This window comes from Lepidochelys olivacea (genome assembly GCF_965140295.1).
Source record: "Lepidochelys olivacea isolate rLepOli2 genome assembly, chromosome: 3".
Lineage (NCBI taxonomy): Eukaryota > Metazoa > Chordata > Testudines > Cheloniidae > Lepidochelys > Lepidochelys olivacea.
In genome coordinates this window covers 151135746-151162930 of record NC_140413.1, presented here as the reverse complement: position 1 = coordinate 151162930, position 27185 = coordinate 151135746, and the positions used below count along the sequence as shown (strand labels likewise).

Sequence of the window (27185 nt, the reverse complement as noted above, 5' to 3'; positions counted from 1 at the left end):
GACCAAGGCTCTAGATTTGTGCTGGAAATGGCCCACCGTGATTATCATACACATTGTAAGGAGAGTGGTCACTTTAGATAAGCTATTATCAGCAGGAGAGTGGGGTGGGAGGAGGTATTTTTTCATGCTCTATGTGTATAAAAAGATCTTCTACACTTTCCACAGTATGCATCTGATGAAGTGAGCTGTAGCTCACGAAAGCTTATGCTCAGATAAATTGGTTAGTCTCTAAGGTGCCACAAGTACTCCTTTTCTTTTTGCAAATACAGACAAACACGGCTGTTACTCTGAAACCTGATCTACAAAGTCAGGCATGTATTGCTAGAAACTAGATCTGTGCCCTCTCCCTGTTAAGACAGGTACCTGACTGATTAGCCAGTGAGATTGAAACTCCTTGCAACAATTGATTCTTTTTTTCTGTCTCTTTTAATTAAAACAAAATTTAAGACTTTGATCCAACCTGAAGGAAAATATCAGTAAAAGCACAAGGAAAAGGTCTGAGACTTAAGGATTTTCTCTTGTGTCCTGTCCTCCTCTTATTCACATTATACACTAACTGTCTGTACATTTGCATTTTTTAGAAGTGGAGCTATTTTTGGATGAGTGCAGAATTGGTGAACCACTTAGTTTAGTACTCCTGCAGCTTATAAATTTCAGGGAATATTTATTGTCCTCCTGATAAACTTGTGTCTGTTACAAGTTGAAACTACAAAACTATTATGTCTATTATAAAACTGAAGTTAGCTGTGTAGGGGTTAGACACCCTGACAGATTCTTAACCATAACATTAGCAATTATGATAATACTGCTATAGAAATTGCACTGAATTTGAGTCCAGAGATGTTGCTGGTGAACGTTCAATGAGCAATGATATTACGGTCAGTACCTTTGTACAGTGAACAGTTCACACTCTTCAGTTTGGGCTTTTAGATCCTCAACCAACTATCACAGCTTACATAGAAAAAGGAAAAATACAGTACTCAGAATGTCTTAGAAGTTGGTGATTGAGAAGTAATTACATCATTTTCATACCAATTAAAAAACATTAAAATTTAAGAATAAAAAATCTGCAGAGGCCTGACAACATAAAAGATTAGGGGACTAATCACTAATTTATATACTTTCTAAGTTTATAGTTCCTTTGCCTATCATCTTTCAATTGGCTAATCATTATATCCTTTTCAATATTTTCAGGTTAGTGCAAGAAATTGACTATTTTCTGTAATTAAGCTCTGTGCCACCCTCTATTGTCTTCCAGCAGAACCAATTTTAATAATTCTCATTATTAAACAGTTTTAGATGAATGGTAGCTTTTGGGGCCAGAAAATGATGGTTATATAATTGGTTTGTGTAATTGCGTAAATTAAAATATAAAGTATATTATTCCATATTATAAAATTATTAGTCAGTTGTAATGAGAGTGAACTGTGAAAACATGGGATCAGTTTCCCAACTCGGACTCTGCCAGCTTTTTGCTGCTGCAACAGAACAAACCAGATGGAAAGCTACTCTAAAGGGGCATCCAGGGATTCCTCTGAGAGAGGCGAACCCTCGAGTAGTGTAGCGTTAAAGAGGTAGTGCTACACCACCTATATCCCCTCCCATCTTCCCGCCCCCTTTAAAAGACAAAAGAAACCACACTGCCTCCTTATAGACCAAACTAAAACCAGATACATATGGGTTTAGCTTATGTAAAGGCATTTGCTACTGCAGGAAGATTCACCAGCCCTAACAGCAGCCTCCAGTGAAATGTCCATTCAGTCACCCTGGACAGCAGCATTTATTTCACAGTTCATAAACCTTTTAACCTCTTGATGAATGTTCAGCATTAAACCTAACATCAGACTTTTTAAAACAAGTGCGAAAAAAATTACTGTCTCCCAAAGTAATGCAAGGCAACCACAGACAAATGTTCAGTCTCAAATGCTGAAGAAGCAAAATACTGCCTTAGTCACTAGTGAAGGTGTCTTGTCCCTAAATACTATAACTATAAACATAGACTGTGGAGGGCCTTCTTTTGTTACCATTCTTCTACATCAGCATTACACTATTGCTGTCCGTTCTCATATTGTTTAGCTGCTATTGCTGTCTAGTAGCTTCCCTTAGTGTAAAACCTAAAAGGTCAAAGGTGCTGCTATTATCAGGAGTCCCCGAAAGAGAAACCAGAATTAAGCTGAATTTAGTACAGAGATTCAGTCAGTTAAGCTTCCCCTTCATTTAAACCTGCATTTTTTTTGAGAAAGATGGAGGATCCTCCACAATCTTTGTCTATTCTTCTTTAGCTATCTCCCTCAAGGCACTTTGAGTGATCCCATTTTTTCAGCTGGGAGAGGAGGATCCTTCCAAAGTTCAGCAGCACTTCTCTTAGGTAGGCTATAGAGAGTCAATATAGAGTGAATTGCTCCTCCCTTCAGAAGCTGAATTTGTTACTAGACCAATGGGCTGGGCCCTAAACTATTGATTAGGAATGAAAATATGTTTTGAGTTTCATAAGCATTACTATATTCAGATTATGTGGTAAATCCAAAGAGATCAAGAACAGTGATTCTTTAAAAAGGATAGTAGATGTTTGTAGTCTACAGAAACTGGAAGGAATTCCATTAAAGTCATATTTCAGGGTTAGAAAGTATTACTATGGCAACTAAATTCATGGCAACTATGGCAATTACTATGGCAAATTACTATGGCAACTAAATTCAACAGAAGGGCTGTTGAAACTTATCTGCATTGGAAATGCAGAAGGTTAAACAGTTTAGGAACCTGTTTTGTGCTTGTGATTTACTGCAGATTTAATTTATTTGTCTCCTTCAAATGATTGTTTATAAACTGAGAAGCACTTTACTCCCAGATGTAAACATTTAGCAAGAAATTCTAATGAATATTACAAGCTTAGAAATATTTTCATAGTAAGCAGCCATTGCAACAAAGGACCTGTAAACATTTTGAATTTTTTTTAAAGAAGAAAATGAGTTTATTTGTATCTTTTAGATTTTGGATAGGAAAATACAAAATTATCATTTATGAAGTTTATCTAAGAAAAAGTTAAGGCTCACACGTGGCAGATAATATAGTTGAAGCAGGTAGCTGATGCAGAACATAAAACGTCCCTTTTAGCCAGTTTCTCATACTCTGTTTTCTACTTGGACTAAAAATGTCTTTCACATTTTCCCCTCTGGTTGGTCCTTATCAGTAACAAAAAAAAAAAAGTTATCCCATGAGGAGCAGAAATGTGGTAAATTGTGTATTTAACATGGCAAACGCAATGCAAGTGCCTTCCTATTTAGCTGCTAAAATTGTTTTTAGTAATGAAAGTGCTGCAGTATCAAAATCAGCTGAGTAGCTGTAACTCTCTTGTAACAATCCTTGAATTGGAGATTTTAATGATATTATAGTTCCGTATTTGGCTGATAACCCTATAGATTTTTTTCTACAGTTTCCCAAAGGGGAAGAAAAGACAATCCACAAGTACATAATTTGTAACAGTGTATATGGTATTTGCCTGCATCTTAATTTCTTCCTCATGTTAAAATAAATAGGCTTATTTTATACCTCTGTAAACATATATTAACTACTTGTCCCTCTTTAATAATAGTAATAGGCACATATATGGTGCTTTTCATCTTCAAAGTACCTTCTGACATTAAAGGTTCTTGAATTAATTTGTTAATATTTTCTCTGTATTTCATCATCCCAGACACGTATTCTATTTCCAATTATCCCATGCAATTTTTGCTAATTATCACTTTCTTCCCTTACTGCTAATCTTCTCTGCTTTCCTGATCCTGCAGTGAAGTCGTAAGTCTAAATAAGGATGATACTAGCACAAAACAAGTGTGCAGGGTTATGGCTCCTCTACAGGATCCAGCAAAGCGACTGGTTGGCTGCAGGAAAACCTATTCAAACACAAATAAATGTAGTAACAGAAAGGGAGATTACAGAAACTGTAGGTAATTTAAGTGTCTTTCCATGAAAATATTCTGTTTATTAAAGCTTGCTCATTACATTTTTCTTTAAGAGTGTTGTTACCTTGTGCTTGAATATTTTCTGAACTACACCTAGTTTTCTAGCAAACTGCACATACTGTATGGACATATTACAATCTGGTATCTGTGTGTCATGAACTGCCTTTAAGGTATTCAAGAAGGGGATATGTTCTTGTGAGGTGCGTTATTATTAAGTATTTTCTCAGCTCCCAGTTATTTACCACACTCAGAACATACTGTTCAGGGAACAAAAATCCCTCCCCAGAAAGCTGACAGATTGGAAGTGTAGGACCACAGAATTATGGGGCTGCTCATGATCTTGAGAGGTCACCTAATCCAGCCCCCTGCACTGAGGTAGAACCACGTATATCTAGACCATCCCTGACAGGTGTTTGTCTAACCCAGAGGTGGGCAAACTACAGGCCACATCTGGCCCGTGGGACCGTCCTGCCCGGCTCCTGGCCTGGGAAGCTAGCCCCCGGCCCCTCCCCTGCTGTCCCTCCTCCCCCACAGCCTCACCTTGCCGCCGGCGCAATGCTCTGGGTAGCGCAGCTGCAGAACCCGGCCTGACCTGTTGCTCTGTGCTGCGTGGCGTGGCTGCTTGTCCTGGTGCAGCCGTGCCACCAGCCACCAGTGCTCCAGGCCGCACAGTAAGGGGGCAGGGAGCAGGGGTTGGATAGAGGGCAGGGGAGTTCGGGGGGTGGTCAGGGGCATGGATAGGGGTCGGGATGGTCAGAGGGTGGGGAACAGGGGGGTTGAATGGAGGCAGGGGTCCTGGAGGGGGGCACTCAGGAAGGAGAGAGGGGCGTTGGATGGGGTGGAGAGGCAGTTGGGGTGAGGTGTCTGGGGACGGTCAGGGAGAAGGGGTGGTTGGATGGGGCAGGGGTCCTGGGGGGGCAATCAGGAAGGAGGAGGCGGTTGGATGGGGCGGCAGGGGGCAGTTAGGGGCAGGGGTTCTGGGAGTGGTCAGGGGACTGGGACAGGGAGCTGTCAGGGAACAGAGGGTGTTGGATGGGGCAGGAGTCCCAGGGGGGGTCAGATAGGGGGCAGGGGCCGGGCCATGCCTGGCTGTTTGGGGAGGCACTGGAATGCGTTACCTAGGGAGGTGGTAGAATCTCCTTCCTTAGAAGTTTTTAAGGTCAGGCTTGACAAAGCCCTGGCTGGGATGATTTAATTGGGGATTGGTCCTGCTTTGAGCAGGGGGTTGGACTAGATGACCTCCTGAGGTCCCTTCCAACCCTGATATTCTATGATTCCTCTAACCAGCACTCCATACAATTTCAGAAACCCGATGCGGCTCTTAGGCCAAAAAGTTTGCCCGCCCCTGGTCTAACCAGTTCCTAAAAACCTCCCTTGGAAGGCTAGTCCAGTGCTTAACTATCTTTATAGTTGGAAAATTTATGCTAATATCGAACCTAAATCTCGCTTGCTGCAGATTAAGGCCATTATTTGTCCTACCCTTGGTGGACACAGAGAGTAATTGATCACCGTCCCCTTTATAACAGCCCTTAACATATTTGAAGACTGTTATCTGGTCTCCCACCAGTCATCTCCTCTCAAGACTAAACATGCCCAGCTTTTTTTTAATCTGAGCAGCAGCAATGTAAAATACTGACATAAATGCAGTACAAATAATCACAGGGGTAGCATATGACACTTTTAGCTGTTTTGAAAAAAAGTATCGTTGCCTCTTTTGCCCTGTATAGTTAGCCAATATTTGGGGCCTTGCACGCTTGTTCCATTAGGAGGAGAAATTGATGATACAACTCAGTTATTTCTTTGGTGGAATGCTGTTTATTTACTAAGTGTGTACCTCTACAATTGCAATCAGGGAACCCTTTAGTAGGTTTAGTATCAGGCCATAACATAGGACCCATTGCCTTGAGTGGCAGCTTCTACTGTTTCCAGCTATGTCACTACATAAATGGGCTTAATTGCTCTTTTTATGGCTCCTGAGAGAAGGGTGCTTAGCATATATATCAGCTTTAACCAGGTCTGTGATTGTCTGTAGATCAACAGCCTGCTTGGTGGCAGCCATTAACACCTTCCAGCATAACTGTATTTACAATATACATTTCTTGAGCTAGAGGACAAGGCATAGCAGACTCATGCCATTTGCTAAGACACCCAGTAGTGAATGTTGCATATAGCTGCAAGTGAATATCAGGGCTACTGAATGTGATAGGCAACATGGTTACTCTATGCTCAAGGCTAGGAGAGAGGACACTTGGATTCTAGACCAGGCTTTGACCTGGTTTTGCTGCATGGACTAGGACAAATCACTTAATCTGTGTATGCCTCAGTTCCCCCACCTGTAACGTGGAAATATTTACCTGTATTTTAAATGCACTTTATAAAGTGCAGTGTGTTATCAAATTTGTAATTTAAATAAACACTAGTGGTTAAGTGACTAATAGGGGAAGCCTTGGGCTTCTGGGAATGTTAATATAAGAGAAACAAATGTTTAATGCTCCTGCTATTGCAAGGAATGAGCTGCAGGAACCTTCAGTTCACTCAGCATTTCTCTCTCAGCTCACAGGGCAAGATTTACTAATCAAAGCTAATGTAACATTTTATTCTAATATGGGAAGCCCCAGTATCATCATCAGCTTTGCCCATGACTGATGTATTCCTGTTGTGTACGCAGGTCTGCCTTCTGTAGTTAGACATTCTCCTTTCAGCCATCCCAAATTCATCACAGCAAAGTACAGCTCCTCTATAGAAGTTTACCCTAGTAGCTTGCCTGGAATACGTTGGAAGGATTAGTGCATGTGGCATGAAAAGTGGCCCTTGTGCCCAGTGTGCACTGGTGAATATTCATGCAAGTGCCTGGCAGGCTTTTGCTTTTTTTCTCTGAAAAGACAGCTCTTGCCGAATAAATTCCAAACAGGGTGTATTTCTTTTCTCTCTTTGTTCTTAAAAAAAATGTGGAGGCAAAGGCCAAATTCTTATTTTGCATCTTTCACAAATCCCAAAGGAGGAAGTGTCTATTTTTATCATTCATGTTAAATCTCTTTGGGAGTGGCTTAAATTAATACGCTGTTTGTTAATGATAACCCAAAGCCATGTCCTCTTTCAAGTAGTTTAACCTGGGCCAAGTACTGCTGAGATGAGAGCAACTCTCAAAAAAAGAGATATGTCCACTTAGTCTTTTGCTCTCAATCCACACCACTTGTGTTTTAATTAGAGCATTTAGCGGTTAGAATAATTATAATTACCACTGTGCTATTGGAAATATTTGAATTTTAAACTCCTGATCAAAACTTTGAAGACCTGGCACAAGGAAACTGCATTGAGTCCCCAATAATGAAAGAAATCCATTGAAAAACGTAATTAGGTACTTTTTTTTTCAGCCTTTATAAAAGAAAACAATTTACATATGTTTTTGCCTTTTTCCCTCTTTATAATCCTTCAGAAGATTTAGCCTACGATTAGAAATTGTTAAATAGATTCAGTATCTGTTGTTTATAAGTACTCATCACATCTAGGATTCTACCCTTACGTTGTCAGACTTTTAACACGGAAGTCTGTCTTGTCTTGAGCTGGCAAACAACCTTAACAGTTGTAGAAAAGCAGGGTGAGTGAGGATCTGAGGAAGCAGAATTTCTCATAGCTGAATCTTTCTTCTGACCAAGTCCTGAAAAGATGCCTCTGGGAATTTGACAGAATCAGCTCTGAATTTTTAATTTGCAGATAGACAGAACTAATGAGAGCTAAAAGGCTTCTTTTGGAAGCCTTTTATTTTAGTGTCTTAAATTATTATTTATTAATAATATTAATGGTCTGGGATTGAGTTGAGAGATTCTGAAGTCTCTTTGTAAAATCTGTTTGTTCAGCCTACCTGAGCCCAAATTTTCTGAGATTGAGAAATAGGAAATATAATGCTAAACCTAAAGTTTTACCAGGTTCTGATTTGCACAGGATCATGGAAGCATGAGGCCTTAGCACTATTCTTGGGTCAGGGATTGGACCCATATATTCCTAGTAAATGAATTCCTAAAGCAAGGCAGGCTTAGCTATGGACAGCATTTTCCCATAAGAAAAAGGGCTCTTTGTTCAGCTCCCAGCTAGGTCATTTTCACCTCTCTACCAGCAGCATTGTTTAACTCTGAAGAGTGGAATAATTTTTAAACAGTAATTTTTGTCACAGCAGAGGTAGCAACTGAAAGCAAGAAAGATTGTCTCACTGGGGAGAGTGAAATTATATGAGACTTAAGCATTCTGGTAAGAGATCCTTAAAGACACACAAGCTTGATAGTTTGCTCCTGGAAAAGTGTTTAAATGTGACCAAGTTTATTTTCTTTTAGAATTTAGCTGGCTCAGTTTGGATGTTTCTTGATATTTTCAGTGACAGGCAACAATCCTTACCCACTGTAGTTTGAAAAGGGTTTCCTGTGCATAGTTGAGGAAAGAACCCTGACTAGCCCCTTTTGTTAATTGTGCTAACTAGATTCCACAGTTTTCTTTTTACTTGTATGTTTAGCTCTACTTATAGTGATTTAGATGGTCAATGTAGTTCTAGCTGTTTTTGATTGGTTAGTTGTGCTCTGATTATTGTGGTAGGAACAGGTCCCACTAGATTTCATAGCAGACAGCAGGTGCAATCAAAATATACCAAATGTTCATTACAGTTAGGGCTTGTCTGCACTTACACCAGTGCAGCTGTGACACTGTAGTGCTTAGTGAAGACACTATCTGTGCCAACAGGAGAGCTTCTCCCTTCTGTATAGGTACTTCACATCCCAGAGAGGCAGTAGCTACGTTAACAGGAGAAGCGATCTGTCAACATAGCACTGTCTACACCAGGGATTAGGTCAGTATAACTGTGTTGCTCAGGGGTATGGATTTTCCACAGAGTTATACCAACATAAGTTCCTAGTGTGCACCAGCCTTAGTGTTAGCAACATTTGCTGACAAGAATCTGCTAGCCAAATTATCACAAAGGCTGAAATATTTACACTAGTGTATTGCACAAATTTAGGCATACTGCATAAACAATATGGAGCAGGCACTTTCTGTGAGCTTTTAAAGGGCACCCAGTTCAGTGAATAAGCAAAGGACTTCAATCTTTGTAACTCTTAATCTGATAGAGAATTAATCCCTTAAGGAAATGAATAGAAGATAAAAAAAACCACATTCAGCATAATCTAGTTTGCCATAACATGCATAATGCAGGCTTTCTAATTAGAATATTACCATTTAAAAACTTGGTTCACAGACTGAAGAGAGAGCAATTATTTTGAAGAAAGGGAAGTGCAGTTTGTTGAGTTTGTCTACAGTCACTCCTAACTCAAGCAGCAAAGATAAGAGTTTTGAAAACATACTTGCTATTGAGTTTTGTATCAAAACAACAGCAAAGAAAGCAATTAGTTGTAAACCAAACCCCTGCTAATCAATGGTATACAGCCAGCCCAGGCACTTATGTAAGATATAAACAAAATCACATCTATTAATCAATTTTTAAAAATGCTTCACTGCTTCTAAAGAAAAATATGTAATGAGATTCCCTCCCACCACCCCCAAGCCTCAGGCCTGGTCTACACTTAAAATTTAGGTTAACATAGTTACAGTACTTGGGCTGTGAAAAAAAGCACACTCCAAGAGCCATAGCTATGGCGATCTAATCCCCAATGCAGACGCAGGTAGGTCAATGAAAGAATGCTTTCAGCAGCCTCAGTACCTTTGTTTGGGGAGGTGGTGTTCCAACAGCAATGGAAAAACCCTTTCCATTCCTGTAGCCTGCATCTACACTACAGGATTATGCTGACATTGCTATGGCGCCATAGCTATGGTGTACTAGTCCCTGTAGCATAGACTCCACCTCAAGACTTGGGAAAATTTTGTCTGGAATATCAGGGGAAAGAAAACCCTTGGCTCCTTCAAGGATTGCATACACGCCCTCTGCTCCTTCAGGCTTGAAGAGTGAAGGAGGCGGAGCTCTGTGGCTCATTGGTTGGACAAGGGTTCAGCATAGGCCTACTGACTCCCATGCACCCACGGGGAAGGTCTATAAATCTTTCCTACTGTCTGAGGGTACCATTCTGCAGCGGGGTGGGGGGGCTCCTGCTCCACCCCCTCACCCCCCTTGGCATTATGGTAGGACTGGGCTTGTGGACCTTGTTGTAGACATCATGCTAGTTGCCTTTTTAGTGCTGGAAAAGAATTTATCTCACTGCCAGATTGGGCTGAGATGGGTGTGGTTTCATCTCCCTGTGAACAGCCCAGGGACCTAGTAGGTAGGTTAGATTGTAAAATTATTTTTTTTCATAGGTGCCCAGTGCAGGTAATTGTTGAGCATGGGGTTCAGTTACCTAATAAACCAGACCTAGAAGAGAAATAGGAAGCCACATCTCATAAAGAAGGTGGGAAATGGGGATGGGGCTTCTAATGTTTGGTACAGTGAGGAGACGACCCTCTCTTTCCCACTCCTTTAAACCTCATATTGGGAGGGAAGGGCAGTGGAGTCCCAGAAATGGTTCCGAGACAGGTTAACGGAAGCTGACAACAGCCCTACAGCAGATGAAACAGAGGAGTAGGAGGCATAAATGCAGTACAAATAATCACAGAGGTAGCATATGACACTTTTAGGAGTAGGAGGCTGAAGGCCACCTCCCTCCAGGTGGCACAGGTTACAATGGAAGGATGACCTGCTCTGGACAAGCTATTGCCGTATAGTTCCCAGATGTCTCATTTGATAAAGTTGGAGCTCAGTTAAACCATATTCCTGGTGCCTTGTGTCCTGGACACTGCAGGAAAACCAAGATAAGGTGAAGGGAGCTCCTTAACAATGCATTTAATGTGTTTCCTGAAGGACAGCACACTCATTAGGTAGTATGAGTAGAGGAAGGGGTCCTTCTTAAGACCTGACCTGACCTGAATAGGCCAGTTTTACTTTTTCTTTCTTTGCCAATTTGATCCATAGAGATGAGAAATTCCCATTTCATATGCAGGCCTTGAGTTCTCTGTTAGTGAGTAATCCTTGTGTTTGCACCACAATAAGAGAATATATGCAAGAAGACAGTATTCCACACAATCAGGATCTGCTTTATTTTATTTCTAGCCCTTGAGCTGTGCTTTCTGTACACAGCCACATTATCCGAACAGATCTTCAAGTCAGTGATACACTGGCAGTTCCACCTGGCAATTGAAATAGAGTATATATAGATTAGTAAATAAATTAAAAATAAACTGTATGAATATTGTAGAATGACTATAGGGAATATATTATAGATTGATTGTTGGCGTTAACGTAAAGTAGTGTGAATAGTTGGGACTCAGAGGAATACCCGAAATAATGTGCGAAAGGAAAAGGGTATCAACAGGGAACATTGATTGTTAGAGGCACATTGTAGACCAAAGAGTTTAGCTAAATAAGGATTAAGAAGAAGATAGAAAAGACTGAAAAAAAAATAATGAGCAGCTTGGTTTAGTGGTAATTTTACTGATCACTTCTATATTCTATTTCTCCCTATCCAGGTTACTTCTCTGGGACTGTGATGATCGGAGCTATAGTTACTACATTGAGGTTTCCACTAATCAGCAGCAATGGACGATGGTGGCTGATCGAACAAAAGTTTCCTGCAAGTGAGTTTAATTTTTTTCCACTTATTTGCCCATGGGAGAAACTAAGCAAACTATTATCCCATTGATCTGTGTGAGATTTACATGATTACGTCTCACTAACACTGGTTGGAATTATACCTATAACTTGCAAATAACTGAGACTAGACCCCAACAAATGTGATTTTGGGGAGTGGAGACTTCAAGTGTAGATGAAGAGACATTCTTTCAAACCAAAACCAACTTTTGTGGATGCTGCCGATCAAGCCAGTTCCACATTTTTCCAGACTGGTTTGGCAATGTAATATTTATTAGCAAACAAAAACAATGTTTAGTTACAGTTAAGGTTGCAGTAGGACACACTCTGTCTACCCAAAACCTGACAAGCAAGGTGTCTTAACCTGGCCCAGCTACCTTTCTGGATGGACACAGTCTGTTGTAATGGGTCCCAAATTCTGGGCTCTTAAGTTTCTAAGAGCCCTTTATTCAGGGTAGTGACTGATCACTTTTCTAGCTCTGGGTCTCTCCAGCAAACTCCCACAAACAGACCCTGTGTCTGACAACACTCCCAAGCTCCCACTTGATTAGATGCTTTCCCCCACAATCCCTTCAGGCTGTGGGAGCTCTGATTTCTCAGTTAGCCCTTCAGGTACAGGAAAGCAAGGAACACTGGCCTAGCAAAAGAATTTCTTAACCACTTGCTTCTTAATAAAGTACATGCTGGAGAGTTACAGATCTTTGAAAAACAACAAAATCCTGAGCACACTCCCCAAGCCTGACCTTATGCCCTCCTATGAGTCTGAGGCTTGGTCTGCATCCTTAGGCTTGGTAGCCCTTTCTGCCCTCCTTAGCCCAGTGGTCTTGCCAGTCATTGTGGTCTGGCCTCTGGCTTAGAAAAACACCCTTTTAAAACAGCCTGTGTCCTCCATTTACCCATGTGCTTCTTCCTAGGAAAGTTTCAGGCTCCATGTCCCCTATCAGCTTCTGGGCTGAGAGTCAGGGCCCCTACCCATAGAAAACCCAGTAGGGAATAGTCATTATGTTGTTGACCCTTGATTGTTCTGTCATAGCTTCTCAGACAAAGGTCTCAAGCCCCTGTGTGATAGGTCACTTGGAAGACCAGACAGCCTAGCAGGTATGCCATTGGCCCTCCAGCCCCTTGCATCTCTTTCAGGATAGTATAGATGCCTGGTTCCTGACTCTAAGCTGGAAATCTCCTGGTTTCCACCCACATCTGGGCAACAGACCTTAAAGTGGTGTGGTAGGAGGATCCAGACCCAGGCCCTCCCACTCCACTGGGTCCCAGACCAGGATCCTCCCTGCAGCAAGTCTAAGTCCACTGCCCTGAGCTACTTCCTACCTATATGTCCCTTCAGTTTGGGGCATGGCCTCTAGAACCAGTCAATCAGTTAATAAAGAGACCAAAGGAGCAAGGCTCTGCAGGACCTCAAAGGGAGTGGTGGTTGGAGAAGGCACTGTCTATGAGCCTTACCCGATCTATGTGCCCTCTCAGGCAGTCTTTTGTCTGGCTTCCCAGAGGAGTCATCCTCCTTCCCATCACCATTTGCATGGGCTTCTCAGCTCCTTTCAACCCACTTCTCCAGTAGGAGCATGCTCAGCAGGCCTGGAGGAGCAGGTCTACTTGGGCCCAGTATTGCCTTTTAACCCCTTCAGGCCTATTGTGGGGTTTGTAAACCCCATTACATCCGGCTACAAAATGGATACACAAGGGAGGTTACAATACAAAGTAGAGCCTCTGAACCAAAATAGGATTCACAAAACAAATTGAAGTTTAGAAGTTGATAAAGATATATCCACAATCTGTCACACATGGAAATAAGAAAGGGATAGACTGGTACATTCCTTTCTACCTTTTTGCCTACACACAGTCAATAATACACTCCAATGTTCCATAGGCTTTCATTTCTAGCTCCAACAGATACACATACGCCATACACAGCTTAATCTAATTTACCCTATAATGCAACACCTTGATAGTGACTTCATATGTTTTTATAACAATTATATCAACAGATCAGCACATTTGACTGTCCCATAATCCGTGCATTTGAGAAAGTATTTTGCCTTAATGTTGCTCGTGTCATGTGATGGTTCTTAATTACAACCCCTGTTTGAAAGTGGCCTTTTCACTGTGTGAATCACATGCAACCATACCATCCCGCCACATAAATCAGCAGTAGGGTTTGAATTCCTTGACCTACACATCCCTATCTTAGGCCCTTACTGTTTGAGCTACACAAGTAATTGCTAGACCCTTTCTAGACCTAACACAGTAGGGGGATTTCACACACACTTTTACAGTGAGTTACATAACTGTTTACTAGTCAACAGAAGAATACTGGTGATCAGGAATCCTGGAGTCTATGCCTGGCTCTGGGATAGAGGATGTGATTTATAATGTTTAGTGAAAGAATAACTAAAACTGGTTTAGTCCCTCTAAAAGGCAGATTAGTGTAGTGGATTAGATTGGTTACTGTCATTTTAGAGACCTGGGTTTTCTGCCTGCGGTGATCTTGCATAATATCTTTGCTAATTTATTTTTGAAAAAGGGTGTGGAAGGGAGATCAGCATCTCTTCCCTGTCTTCTAGATAAGAGTTTATGGCTGTAGTCAGTAATAAGGGTAGCGAATTGCATGAGAATAGCATTTAGAAGAAGTGAGATCTGAACTTCTGGTCTCCTCTTTTGTAGCTCAGGAAACTTGTGTGTGTGTGTGAGAGAGAGAGAGAGGGTGCAAGCATTCATGCTACAGCAAATTTGTCATCAAATTAAAATTTGGTAGATTCACCTTGGCTCACATATTTTCTGTGATAGGTAAAAATGTATAAATGATATTCTTGGAATGAGCACATGAGGAGCAACATAGTGGCCAAAGGATGAGTCCCAGTGTGTGGTGTTTCCTCTAAAAGGGGTGAAAGTGAGAACAATCCAGTGGAAAAAAAAGGGTGATTTTTGAACTTTTATTATTCTTTCTATATCAATTCATTTTTCATCAAATCACCATAAAAAATGTAAATAGTGCTCAAAGTTTATATTCTGTTAAGGTTTTTGCCATTTCACTGCAATTTTTACGAAATAAAGATTGAAAATTTCTATTAAATCTGAACTTTGTAGCACAACTTTAACTACAGTGTAGCTACTGTTCTACCAAAATTACATTTTTAAAACTACATTGAAAGAATATTAAGGTTGCTAGGTCAAGCTCTTGCAACCTTAATTTTCTCCCCTTGTGCATATGCATTATGATAGTCTTTAATTACATGATCACATACTGTTTTTCTTAAACCATTCAAGTCTGTCCCTCTCCCAGACCTGTGTCCTGCTCCTTGCTCCTCATTCCAGTTTTCACCCCTTGGACACAGCCACTCCCAGTCAGTTTCATCCAGTGCCCCCAGTTCTGCATCTGATTTCAGTCTCCTTCCTCCCCCCACTCATAACTCCCAGTTCCCTGCTGGCTCTCAGTCCCAGTCTTCCCCCCCCCCATCTGCTACCATTTTCCCTATCACCTACCCACCCCCCTTCCTTCCCCAGGTACCTCATCCCAATCTACTCCCTCTGCCACCAACCTGTTGCTCTCAGCTAGGGTTACCAACCCACCAGGATTAATTAAAGATTATATGACGTGATGAAACCTCCAGGACTACATCCAACCAAATTGGCAACTTTACTCCCAGGCCTGGCTTTTGTTCCCTCTGCATTCATGACAGGCTGCATCATCCTCCATGTTGCTTGATCACCATCAAGGGAAGCATTGAGAGACTGAGAGCACAGAAGAAGCAGTCTCTCTGCTCTCATTCTCTGTGCGTGCCACCACGCAGCCCTACAGCAGCCAGAAAGAGCAATTGCAAGGAAAGAACTACTACTGTGCAAGACCATGGTCAGAGCAAGCAGAATCTTCAGATATATTAGCTGTCAAACTTGAACAAAGTTTCTAGTGAACATGTTTGAAGTGAGGCTTTAAAAAAGTTTATAGCTTGGCCAAATTTGGAATTTTTTTTTTAACATGGAAATAGCAAATGGCACTTCCATGGCACCCCTCTCACTCAATTTCAAGCCCGAGATGCAAAGGACAGAAGTGCTAGAAGTTCTCAAAAAATGGATTTATTGTTTTAACGTGGGCTAAACAGGGTATTTTTCACTACTCTCATGCTCAGAAACTGCTGAACCTTTTTTGCTGAAAGTTTCCAGAAGAAATCATCAACCTGAAGCTGACACCTGGCATGGAAAATATCAGCCTGAATAATTTTAAGTTTGGCAATGGTATAATCAACTAAAAAAAGGTCATGTAATGGGAAGTGTTGGGCAACATTAAGTATAGACAGTTCTATCAGCTCCCCTGATAATGATCTGTGCTAAACAAATAAAGGTCTCTGCCCTAAAGCTCAAACTTACAAAAGCACAGTGGATACAAAAACAGTACAATCCAATGGAGTTAATAACATTTAAAGAAACACCATCAACTTGAAAAATCTCCTTTCTGTCTGAAATGTTTGTACCTACTATAGATACAAATAACTCCTAACATCAATATACATGGAAAAAGTTAAATACGGGGGAAGGGGCAATATTTTTTCTGGTTTTTTTTTCCGGTTAATTTATTTTGTATTTGACATTGTGTACAATCATGTTCACTATCTTTCCTGCATACTCAGTCATTTAGTCAAGTTCTCTTTTGCAAACAGTCACAGGAGAGCTGAAAAACCCTTGAATTATCTTTAATTTTAAAAAAAATTGCAGGGATTTCAAAAAAGGCATGGCATTCAGAAACTGAAAATTGTTGGTGAGTCCTGTTCATGTGATGATGAGGCTGTAGACAGCTTTCTCCCAAAGCTAAAGCAACTTTTGTTAGAAGGAGGTTATATGCTTGAGCAGATATACCAGTGGTTCTCAAACCTTTGTATTGGTGACCCCTTTCACATAGCGAGTGAACCTTTGAGTGCGACCCCCCTTTATAAATTAAAAACACTTTTTTATATATTTAACACCATTATAAATGCTGGATGCAAAGCGGGGCTTGGGGTTGAGGCTGACAGCTCACAACCCCCCATGTAATAACCTCGTGACCCCAGTTTGAGAACCCATGAGATATACAATGCCGATGAAACAGGGTTGTTTTGGACATGTGTGCCTGACAGGACATTGTCCCAGAGAACAGATATGGTGCAGGGATATAGAATTCTGAAGGAAAGGGTGATGTTTCTGTTCTGTTAACATGCAAATGTGGAAGTTCCAAAATTATCCCACTTTTCATTGGAAAGTCGTGACAGCCACGATGCTTTCATCACGTTAATATGAAGTCACTTCCATTGAATTACAAGAACTCAGAAAAGCCTGAATGATGGGAAATGTTTAATCCATGGTATATTGAGGACTATGTCCCTACTGTTAAGAAACGTCAACGTTGAGTGCATTAAGATGGAAGAGTCCTGTTACTCCTGGACAACTGCCCAGCGCACTCCCTGCACACCAGTTAGTGACATCTGCCAGAAAAATTGTCTACTTACCTAAAAACACAACGTCAAAAATCGAGCTGATGGATGGTGGGATAATTGCAGCATTCAATTAGCAGTATAGAAAAAGGCTACTGAGAGAAATCCTAGTCACAAGGAATATAAGCTATCTGACTTTTTTGACATCCTTCACTCTGAAAGATTTGATATATCTTGCAGCTGACACGTGGTCCGATATTCATTCAGGAAATTTCATAAACATTTGGAACAAGACATTAAGGTCCTCCCTGCCAACTGTCAATCATGATGCAGAAGTGCTCCAACTAGAAAATGACGACAATGAGCAACTTCTGTTGGATGTCCAGACGCTTCATTTGCCAAATGGAGTGGAGAATCCTGAAGCTGTTGTGAATGACTGGCTTCACATGGATGATGAGTGTGCAGTTACCATCATGCTGACAGATGAAGACATCATTAACAACGTGTTTGGGAGGTCAGATGCCTAAGAAAATGAAATCGATGAGGCAGACTAACCAGCATCCCCTGCCCCACTTGCATCTGAGGCAATAACTCAGTTAGAGACTGCTTTTGCATTGATGTAAACACAGGATGTTGAGGCAGTAAAAATCCTGCAACTCCATCAAATGCTGATGTTGGCTTCCATGCAACCGGCTTCCATGCAACCGGCGCAGGAAAGCAAAATTAATTAATTTTTTAGAACTGAGACTTAAATCAACATTTGGCATTCTTATTTTTTGAATTGAAACAAAACTGAAAATTTGTTGATGCACTTTTAAATTTTTCATATTTGACTGGTTTTGAATGTTCCATTTCAATTTGAGATTTGAGTTTTTTTGTGCTGTGTTCTTCAGTGAATTAATACAAAATACTGGATGCATGTCACAAATGGTTATTGTTAGCTTAATTAATTAATAATGATAAAGCCTTTATCCAAGGCAACTTCATTAACTTACTCCAGTAATTTATCATTCGTTTTGATAGTTTTTTTTTTTCAGTCTAATGAATCCCTGGCTATAACGAACAAAAGACTTGGATTCCAGTGGGTGTTATAGCGAGGGTGTATTATATTATTAACTACATGTAAATATTTACTTTCAGTTGAAACTTGGCATATCAGTTCTCATTCTGAAAGAGCATTTACATTTAAAAATAAGTAAATCCCTGTAGCAGAGCATGGTGGGGCCCCCTTGGCTTCTGCCTCTGCTAGCTTCACAAAGTCACTCGGAGGCAGGCAGGAAGGAGGGGAGAGCTACCTCCCTGCTTCCATTCCCTGCCTTTTCCCTTTCCTCCTGCTCTCCCCAGTTAGGGCCAGGTTACCTCCAGCCCACTCTAATTTGTTCCCTTAACGAGGAGCGGACATGACAGGCTGAATCTGCAACCCTTTGCCCAGCACTCTGTCACACACCTCCTCCCCTTCTCGAACTGCCAGGTTCACACCTCCATGTCCTCTCCTTCCTCTCCTGGGGGAGGGGGGAGCCCTCTATGGGGAGATCTTTTCCCCTCTTTCAGGTCAATACCAGGGCTTTCCATGTGGGTTTCCTTCATCCCCCACCCACAGAAACTACATTGTATGGGGGTGGATGGCCCCACAGCTCCACCGTGACCCACAGGTCCTCGCACGATTCACAGCCCCTTGGGTGTTACCCTGTTTTCCCCCCCTTCCTTTCCATCAGGGTTCGGGGTTGGTCCTGGCCCCCTCCTGGACACTCAGGGCTTCCTGTCCCCCACGCTTGTCCAACAGAGCCAGCGTCTCTTCCTTTGGGGGTCTGCTAATAAGTGCCTCCACCGGGTCTTGCTCTCCAGTCAAGGGCCCTAGGGTGGATGTCTTGCCCATAGCTTCCCTCTCCTTCTCGTGCTCTGTTCTCTAGAGGTTTTCTGCTCGGGGGTTTCTAGCCCCTTCTTAGGGGAATCTCTCCTTTTCCCTGTCTTGTGCTTCTCCCTCTGCCCACCTTCCCTTTTGGGAAGGGGTCCCAGTCCATACCCGCTACCATGGGATAGGCTCTTTACTACCCCAACCCGTTGCCACTTAAACCTGCCCCAAACCTCAAGGGGCACCTGGGCCATAGTGTATTGCCTCCTATCCCTGTGGACACATTCTATATCCATCTTCGCCCTGGGAATCTACCAGTGCACCCTCACCAGCTTCCTTTGTACTAGGGAGCAGGCTGAGGCTGAGTCCACCAGCCCTTGCTGGAGTTTCCTCCCCACCATCACTGGAATGGTGGACAGCTTCTGCTCCTTTCCCTGCCCTCCAGTGTTTGCCCAGCCACACAACTCTGCCCATCCACAATTCATGTGCGGGCAGTCCCCCTTCTTGTGTTCCAGTTGTCCGCACTGCAAGCAGACCACCGGTCAGGACCCCAGGAGAGCCCCTCACATGTCCTCCCGTTCATTCTCAGGCCCTTCCCAGGCGGGGTTTCTCTGGGCCTTCTCCTGGTCTCCACATCCCTGCTTGGCCATCCTTCCTTCCTGGGAAAGGATGCCTCCATCTACTCCTCTGTACATTTCACAACTGCCTCGACCATATTCGGTTGGTGCCTCCTCACCCACACCTTTATGTTCTCGGGAAGGCCCTGTAAGAACTGCTCTATGACGAGCTTGTCTGTGATCTCCCCCACAGTCTGGGTGTCCAACCTCAGCCAGCGGGTGGCCCAGTCCATTAACTTTTGGGTGAATGCCCGGGGCCGCAAACCCGCCGTTCACCTCGCTGCCCGGAACTTCTGCTGGTACTTCGCGGACAGCCCCACCCAGTCCAGGATGGCTGCCTTCACTACTTCATAATTTCTGGCCTGCCCTTCACTTAGGGCCATGTAGGCTGCTTGGGCTTTGCCAGCTATGTAGGGAGCCAGTTGCCCGGCCCAGGTTGTCCTGTTCCGTCCAGCTCCAGCAGCTAGGAAGGTGTTGGCATCATCTGTCGGGCCCATTTTACATAGTCCTTGGCCTGGAGCCCAAGCACCATCCCCTGCCGTGGGATTCACCACTTTCTGCAGGTGCTGTTGTTGAATGCCAGCCTGCTCCCAAATGAAGTCCTGCAGGCTCTTCTGCTGTTCTGTCTGCCAGGTGAGCAAGGCCTGTCTCTCCAGATGGTGGACTTGTTGAAAACATTGCATTGCCTTCTGCACCTCCTCCTGCTGCTTGACCAGCTATTGCAGAGTCTCCTCCATCTCTGGGCTGCCAAACACTTGCTTTGGCACAGGAGATCCCGGACGAGCCCCCACGTGTAGCAGAGCCTGGTAGGGCCCCCTTTGCTTCTGCCTCTGCTAGGTTCACAAAGTTACTGGGAGAGCCTGGGTTTAGTAATCACTGGTGCACTTTATTCTCAGGCTTGTTTCCACCACCATTTCACCGTGTACAAGTCACTCTTCACCGTCTGCAGGCAGGTGGGAGGGGAGAGCTATCTCCCTGCTTCCATTCCCTGCCTTTTCCCTTTACTCCTGCTGTCCCCAATAAGGGCCAGGTTACCTCCAGCCCACTCTAATTCGTTCCTCTAATGAGGAGTGGGCATGACAGAGGGCTGAATCTGCAACCCTTTGCCCAGCACCCTATCACAATCTCTGTGTGTGTGTGTGTATATATACACACAGAGAGAGAGAGAACACATGCGCAAAATGCAGGGTTTTCTTTGAGTGCTTGCACATGTCCATTTCAGTGTAGGTGTATACATGTGCTCATAATGCTGGCGACCCCACTCTCCCTCAGTTCCTTCTTACCACCTGTGATGGTTTCTGGAACTTCTGGGCAGGGAATTTCTCCTAGTGACTTTTTCCTACCTCTTAGTGTAAATAGTTATTGTACTGTAGTAGTTAGTAGTTAATTCTAATAGTTTAATAATTTTTAATAGATAGTTTTGAATGCCTGTGCACTTAGTCAGCAAGGCTGTTCACATTTCGGTGCTGGGGCATGCCTTGGTTGCCAGGCTTCAAGCCCTGCTTCAAGCTTCCTGTGGCAAGTCAGTGCCATTGAGTGACCCGTATTTGAGTTGCCTCAGGTGCTTAGGGAAATCTCACAGAAAAGACCACTGCCAGGTTTGCAGAGACTTCAAACCCTGCACCAAGAAGGACCGGGAAGCGAGGTGAAGGTGCTTCTCATGGAGGCAGCCCTAAGCCTTGCTTTGGAGCCATGCTCAGACTCAGCATCAAGCACCTCAGCTTCGGTGCTGGGTGCTCTTCTCACCAGTTGAGAGTCCGGGCACCATTCTTCTTCTTCGGTGCCTTAGAAGAAACACCAGAAGCACCAGGAGAAGAGCCAATCCCCGGTGCCAAAGACAAGCAGGCAGGGGGACTGGGATAGAGCGAGACTCACGTCAGACCGCTCTTCCTCCCCACCATCGCAGCGGGTACTTTCAGCTTCAGTACCACTGCAAGCTCCGCTGACACTGGCATCTTCCTCACGCGGACAATATATTGGCCAGTTCGCGGTACTGTCGACTCCACAGGTATTTGCAGTGGTCATGGACCTACTTTCCCTACTGATATTTGTGTCCCTGGATGTTCAAGACTCAGCAGTGCCAGTACCTGCTGAGCAGCTAGAGAGCCATCTCCTGGACTTTGCCCTATATGGTGACCGCCCTCTAGAGGAAACCCCATTTGGCAGCACCTGCACAATCTTCTTCATGATGACGATCACTGGCACTGAAGGGAATGGCACCGCCTTTGTCTCCTCACTGCAGTTCATTCTCTTCATCAGAGTCCAAACTGTGGTCTTACTTTCCCTATCATCACAGCCACGTGCACTGCTCCCCGGACCAATCCTATACTACTGTGGTCCCAAGTACAGGGGTGCCGCCAAACACTTGGCCACCAGGTCCATGGGCACCAGTGCCTATGCAATGGCCATTTTGGAACCCATGGGGTTTCCCCGGCCCAGGGCACCTTCTCAAGGCGATCATACTCTGTGGCTTCAGAGAGCAGGGCACCCCCAGAACTGCGTTGAGAGACCCCAACCCAGACTCCAGTACCAAATCCACACCAACCTTCAGGAAGAAGTCCCGCAGGCCTCGGCTGACGCTGAGGAAGTGACAGAGGCTCCTAAGCCGGTCATCGCCTCTTCCTCCTCCTTCCCAGATGAGGCAATGGTGGCAGCAGGGGTCTCCCCGCCGCAAGATGAACCCAAGGCATATCAGGACTTGGTAAAGCTGGGAGCCTCAAACTCGGGTATACAAGCAGAGGTGGTCAAGGAGACAATCCACAGACTTCTAGATATGTTGTCAGCGGCAGGTCCCTCTAGTGTTGCTCTACCACTCAACAAGACCATTATGGACCCAGTCAGGGCACTGTGGCAAACCCCTGCCTCCCTCCCTCCTATGGCAAAGCATACAGAGCGCATATACTTTGTACTAGTTAAAGCAGGGGTGGGCAAAGTTTTTGACCAGAGGGCCACATCTGGGAATAGAAATTGTATGGTGGGCCATGAATGCTCACAAAATTGGGGTTGGGTTGTGGTAGGGGGTGCGGACTCCAGGGTGGGGCCAGAAATGAGGAGTTCAGGGTGCGGGAGGGGACTCCAGGCTGGGGTGGGGGTGTAGGGTGCGGGGGAGGGGGGATGAGGGCTCCAGTAGTGGGGGGCGGGCTCTGGGGTGGGGCTGTGGATGAGGAGTTTGGGATGTAGAAGGGTGCTCTGGGCTGGGACCAAAGAGTTCGGAGGGCAGGAGGGGGATCAGGGCTGGGGTAGGGGTTTGGGGGGCGGGGAGGGGGGCGGGCTCTGGAGTGGGGCTAGGGATGAGGAGTTTGGGGTGTAGGGGAATGCTCCGAGCTGGGATCGAGAGGTTCGGCGGGCAGGAGGGGGATCAGGGCTGGGGGAATGGTGTTAGGGCGCGGGGAGAGGCTCAGGGGTGCAGGCTCCAGGCAGCTCTTACTTCAAGCAGCTCCCAGAAGCAGAGGCGTGTCCCTTTTCTGACTCCTATGCACCAACCCTGCAGCTCCTATCTGAAACTTAGCTCTCTTCATCTGGTGGCCTGGAAGCTCCATGACTGAATCATGAGGAGCAAGTCTGTAGAATCCTACTGGGCTGTAGAAAATCCTCCACCAGGGCCACCTACCTTGCAAAATGGAAGTGGTTCTCCATCTGGTCCTACCAACAGAGAATTCAACTATGCAGTCCTCACTACAGCTCATTTTGGAGTACCTTCTGCTTCTGAAACAACAAGGTCTGTCCCTCTCTTCAGTCAAGGTTCACTTAAGGTTCATTTCAGCCTTCCATCCCAAGGTCAACAACCGATCCATTTTTTCGCACAAGATGGTTATCTGTTTTCTTAAAGACCTGGAGAGGATATACCCCCAGGTTAGAGAACCCATTCCTCCCTGGGATCTAAACCTCGTCCTGTCAAAACTCACTGGTCCACCGTTTGAGCCACTAGCAACATGCTTGTTGTTACATCTCTCCTGGAAAGTGGCCTTCTTAGTAGCCATCTCTCCGGCCAGAAGGGTTTCAGAGATCTGGGCCCTTACGTTGGAACCCCCATGTATGATCTTCTTCAAAGATAAGATTCAGCTGAATCCACACCTGTCGTTCCTCTCAAAGGTGGTTTCGCAATTCCACTGCAGTCAAGCAATCTTCCTCTGAGTATTCTATCCTAAACTGCATGCGAGCAGAGGGGAACAGTGCCTACACTCTTTGAATGTTAGACAGGCTCTGGCTTTCTGTATATAAACTACCAAACCATTCCACAGATTGACTCAGCTGTTCATAGCATTTGCAGAGAGAAAGAAGGGCCTTCCCATTTCATCCTGGATTACTTCATGCATCTGGGCGTTACAAACTCTTGGCCCCTGCTAACATGACTGCTTATTTCACAAGATCACAGGCCCCCTCGGCCGCTTTCCTAGCGCAAGTTCCTATTCAGGACATCTGCAGATCAGCAACATTCTCAATGCGCTATGCCATCACCCGGCAGGCTAGAAATGACTCCAGCTGCAGCCGTGCAGTCTTGCAGTAAGCCTGTCCTTGAACGTCAAGCCCACCTCCTGTACAACTGCTTGTGAGTCACCGACATTGGAATGGACATGTGCAAGCACTTGAAGAGGAAAAAATGGTTATTAAGCTTTCTGTAACTGTTCTTCGAGATATGTTGTACATGTCCATTCCAAAACCCAACCTCCAACCCCTGTTATCGGAGTCAGTTGGTAAGAAGAAACTGAGGAAGAGTGGATTAGCAGGGCCCTTTATACCAGTGTTATGAGCGCACGGCACCAGAGGGCCCCGGACCCAACCTGACAGATACCTCTAGGGGAAAAAATTCTGGCAGCTGTGCTCAGAGCACATATAGACCTACATTGGAATGGACATGTGCAACACATCTCAAAGAATAACAGTTACAGAAAGCTTTATATAATATAACCGTTTTATGTTCATGGTTGTCTGAAATTCTCCAATTACTGTCTTTAGCACAAGTTGTACAGCTAATACTGTTCTCTATTGTGAACCGTAGAAAAATGAGTGATGTCTCTTACAATGCAGCATATGTTGCAATAGCAAAAGAAAATGGGGAGAATTAGGGATGAAATTCAGCTTTAGAGAGACAGACAGACTCGCAGAGTTGGAAAAAAAGTGAATGTTTAAACCAAAACAATTTACTTTGCTAGAGATATTCTGTATCCCTGTTGCTGTTCTTAAAGATGTGCTTGGATAAGAGCTTTTTCCCTTGCAACCTGGCTTGTCTGTCTGCCTAATCCTGTACTGAATTTCTAATCCTTTGTAGACTGTTGTCTTGAAAGTGATTGTGAGGTCCCCAAACTAGCCTGCTGGATTCCCAGCAGGAGGAGTAGAACAAACTATAAAGGTAGCAAACTCAAACTTCAGCAGACTTCTTTGATGATCAGTAAGAATGTCAAAGAAAATAATAAGAAACAAAGGGAAAGTAAATTGAATTTTGTTCAAGTAGCATATACTGTATTTGATAGTCTACCCAAGTGTGAAAATTCCTTTTAAACTCTGAATGTGTTGCCTTTGGTCAGGGTAATGGTATTTTAATGTAGTATTTTGCCTGAATTAGTAATTCAGTGCTCAAAGCCTCCAGTGACAGGCTATTCCTAACCTCTTCTCTCTCACTCAGTCTCAAAAGGCTGAGGATCGAGGAAGAGAAGCCGGGGTGTTGTTATCTTCACAGGGAACGCTTGCTGTCTTTAAATGGGAGCCAATTAATGCACACTGATTGTGTAATTGTCATTTTAAAGATGCTCTATGTAGGCAAATTTTTTCGGCTTTCAAACTAAACCCTGTTTTTCTCTACGCAGTATGACAGTAATGAAAACCAGTCAGGTTCTGGGGTTTTTTTTGTTTTTTGTTTTTTTTTGTTTTTTTAAAGGGCAGACATTTGTGACAAGTTTGCTTGAGTTTGTTAGTTTTGAACAATAGAGACGTGTACTTGTTAGAAGAATTTACTGACAAGAAGTCTAGAATTCATATTAAAAAGAAAAGAAACCAAAGGCCAGAAGGAATCATTCCTTGGGTTAATGATTCTTACTTTTGATAAAATAAGTACCATGATTAAAAAAAAACAAAACAGACTATCACCAAGATTAATATCACCTGAAATGTTGATCTTTGAAGTTCTCTTTTGTATTGTTATTGTGAAATGGATTCTAATCTATGGTACTTATTTTATAGTGCTCGGTTTCCCCGTGGAAAATTCTATCCATGGAATTATTTTGTAGATAAGACCAAACATATGGCTTATGCATATGCAATTCCTAGAAATTTGACACCAATTATCTGTGTGACTATTTCAGTCCAGTTTTATCTTTTTCATAACGGAAAGTACTGTTTCATTATTGCAAAACTAAAGGCACATTGTCGTTATTTACCTTTTTTTCCCACTTGACTTTTGTTTGTCTTCCATACTAGAGTGCTTTGTGGTGGTACATGTTCAAAAGTTTCCAGACCTCTTTATTATTACAACATGTGCATGCTGCTTACCATAGCTATTCCACTTCCCAAATTCTGAGCTCATCTCCCAGCATTCATTTCCTATGTAGATGCCATTTGTACTGCCACCATTAGGACTGAATCAGTGAATCCCATGTAAAAATCTGTTGGGAGGAGGATACTTCATAAGTCCAATTATTTTTGTAGTTTACATTTTCTAGAGTGGGATTTAAGTATACTTTTCCCAATGAAGTTATCTGTCCATCTACGGTGTTCCACTTTTCTGTCCTTTCCCCCATATAATAAATCATCATGTGTCAAGAAATGCAGAAAGGTCAGTGGCTAAAAGCCATAATTTTTAACCATATTTCAAAAAACATGGTTTGGCCTTTTTCAGGTAGTTCAAATATTTAGAAGAAGAAAAAAATACTTATTAGTTACATATCTTTTATTGAAAACTGGATTTTGGATTTAATTTCTAAACAAAAATTGCCAAGCATTTATAATCTATAACTTGGTATGATGAATTCAGTTGTTCTGCAGAGAAAAGGGAGACAAACAGCCCAGATATCCATGTTTCAGAGTCATGTGTTGCATGTGTGTTATGTATTCTCATATATGGCTTATAGTCCAATGGAGCAGGAGAGGAGGAACTGCCCTGGACCTCTGGAGTCAAACATTGTAGGTTTTGAGCATAATTATGTCTTTTTTGCATTGAATTATCCTCACCTCAGTATTGTGTTCTCCAGAATGTGTTGCCCAAGATTCTGAAGATTCACTGTTAGCCTTGTTTGTTGAATGAAAAAAAAAATATAGCACAAATTATAGCAAGACAGCTGGGAAATTGTCCCAGTGCTTAGCTTACATTCAAGTCTCACTTGACAAGAATAAAAAAGTCTTCTCATTAATCTGTTCATTACACCACTGGCAGTGTTTGTGTTGAAACAAGTCAGATAGGCATAAAGGGGTCACTTTGTTTAATTATTGAACATAAGATCCTTGAACAATAGAGTACTGAACTACTGTTCCTTGTGCTAATGTGTTCACACTGTAAAGGATTCTCAGGGAAGCAAAAGGAAAGAAAATGAGTACCAGCCTCAAGTACCTGGTATATTAAAGGGAGAGGGTATTCTATAATAAGGTTTCACAGATAAAAAATAGACCTGTATTACATTTCAGTATTTAAGGAGGCACTCAGAATTCTGAATATTCTGTGTTTAAAGTTGCATTTGATAGCTTTTATTTTAATCAGTTGTGGTTAATATCTAGCTCTTTTTCTCTGTGTCCTCT

At 43.2% G+C, this 27185-nt stretch overlaps 1 protein-coding gene across 1 annotated transcript in view; it reads left to right on the top strand.

Annotated features, from left to right (window-relative positions):
- BTBD9 (BTB domain containing 9) overlaps window positions 1–27185 on the top strand; it is a 291643-nt gene that overhangs the window by 197721 nt on the left and 66737 nt on the right. The window contains exon 9 of the mRNA XM_084623356.1: window positions 11460–11567. Within this exon, the coding sequence (XP_084479482.1) occupies window positions 11460–11567 (108 nt within the window). The remainder of the gene's footprint in view (window positions 1–11459; window positions 11568–27185) is intronic.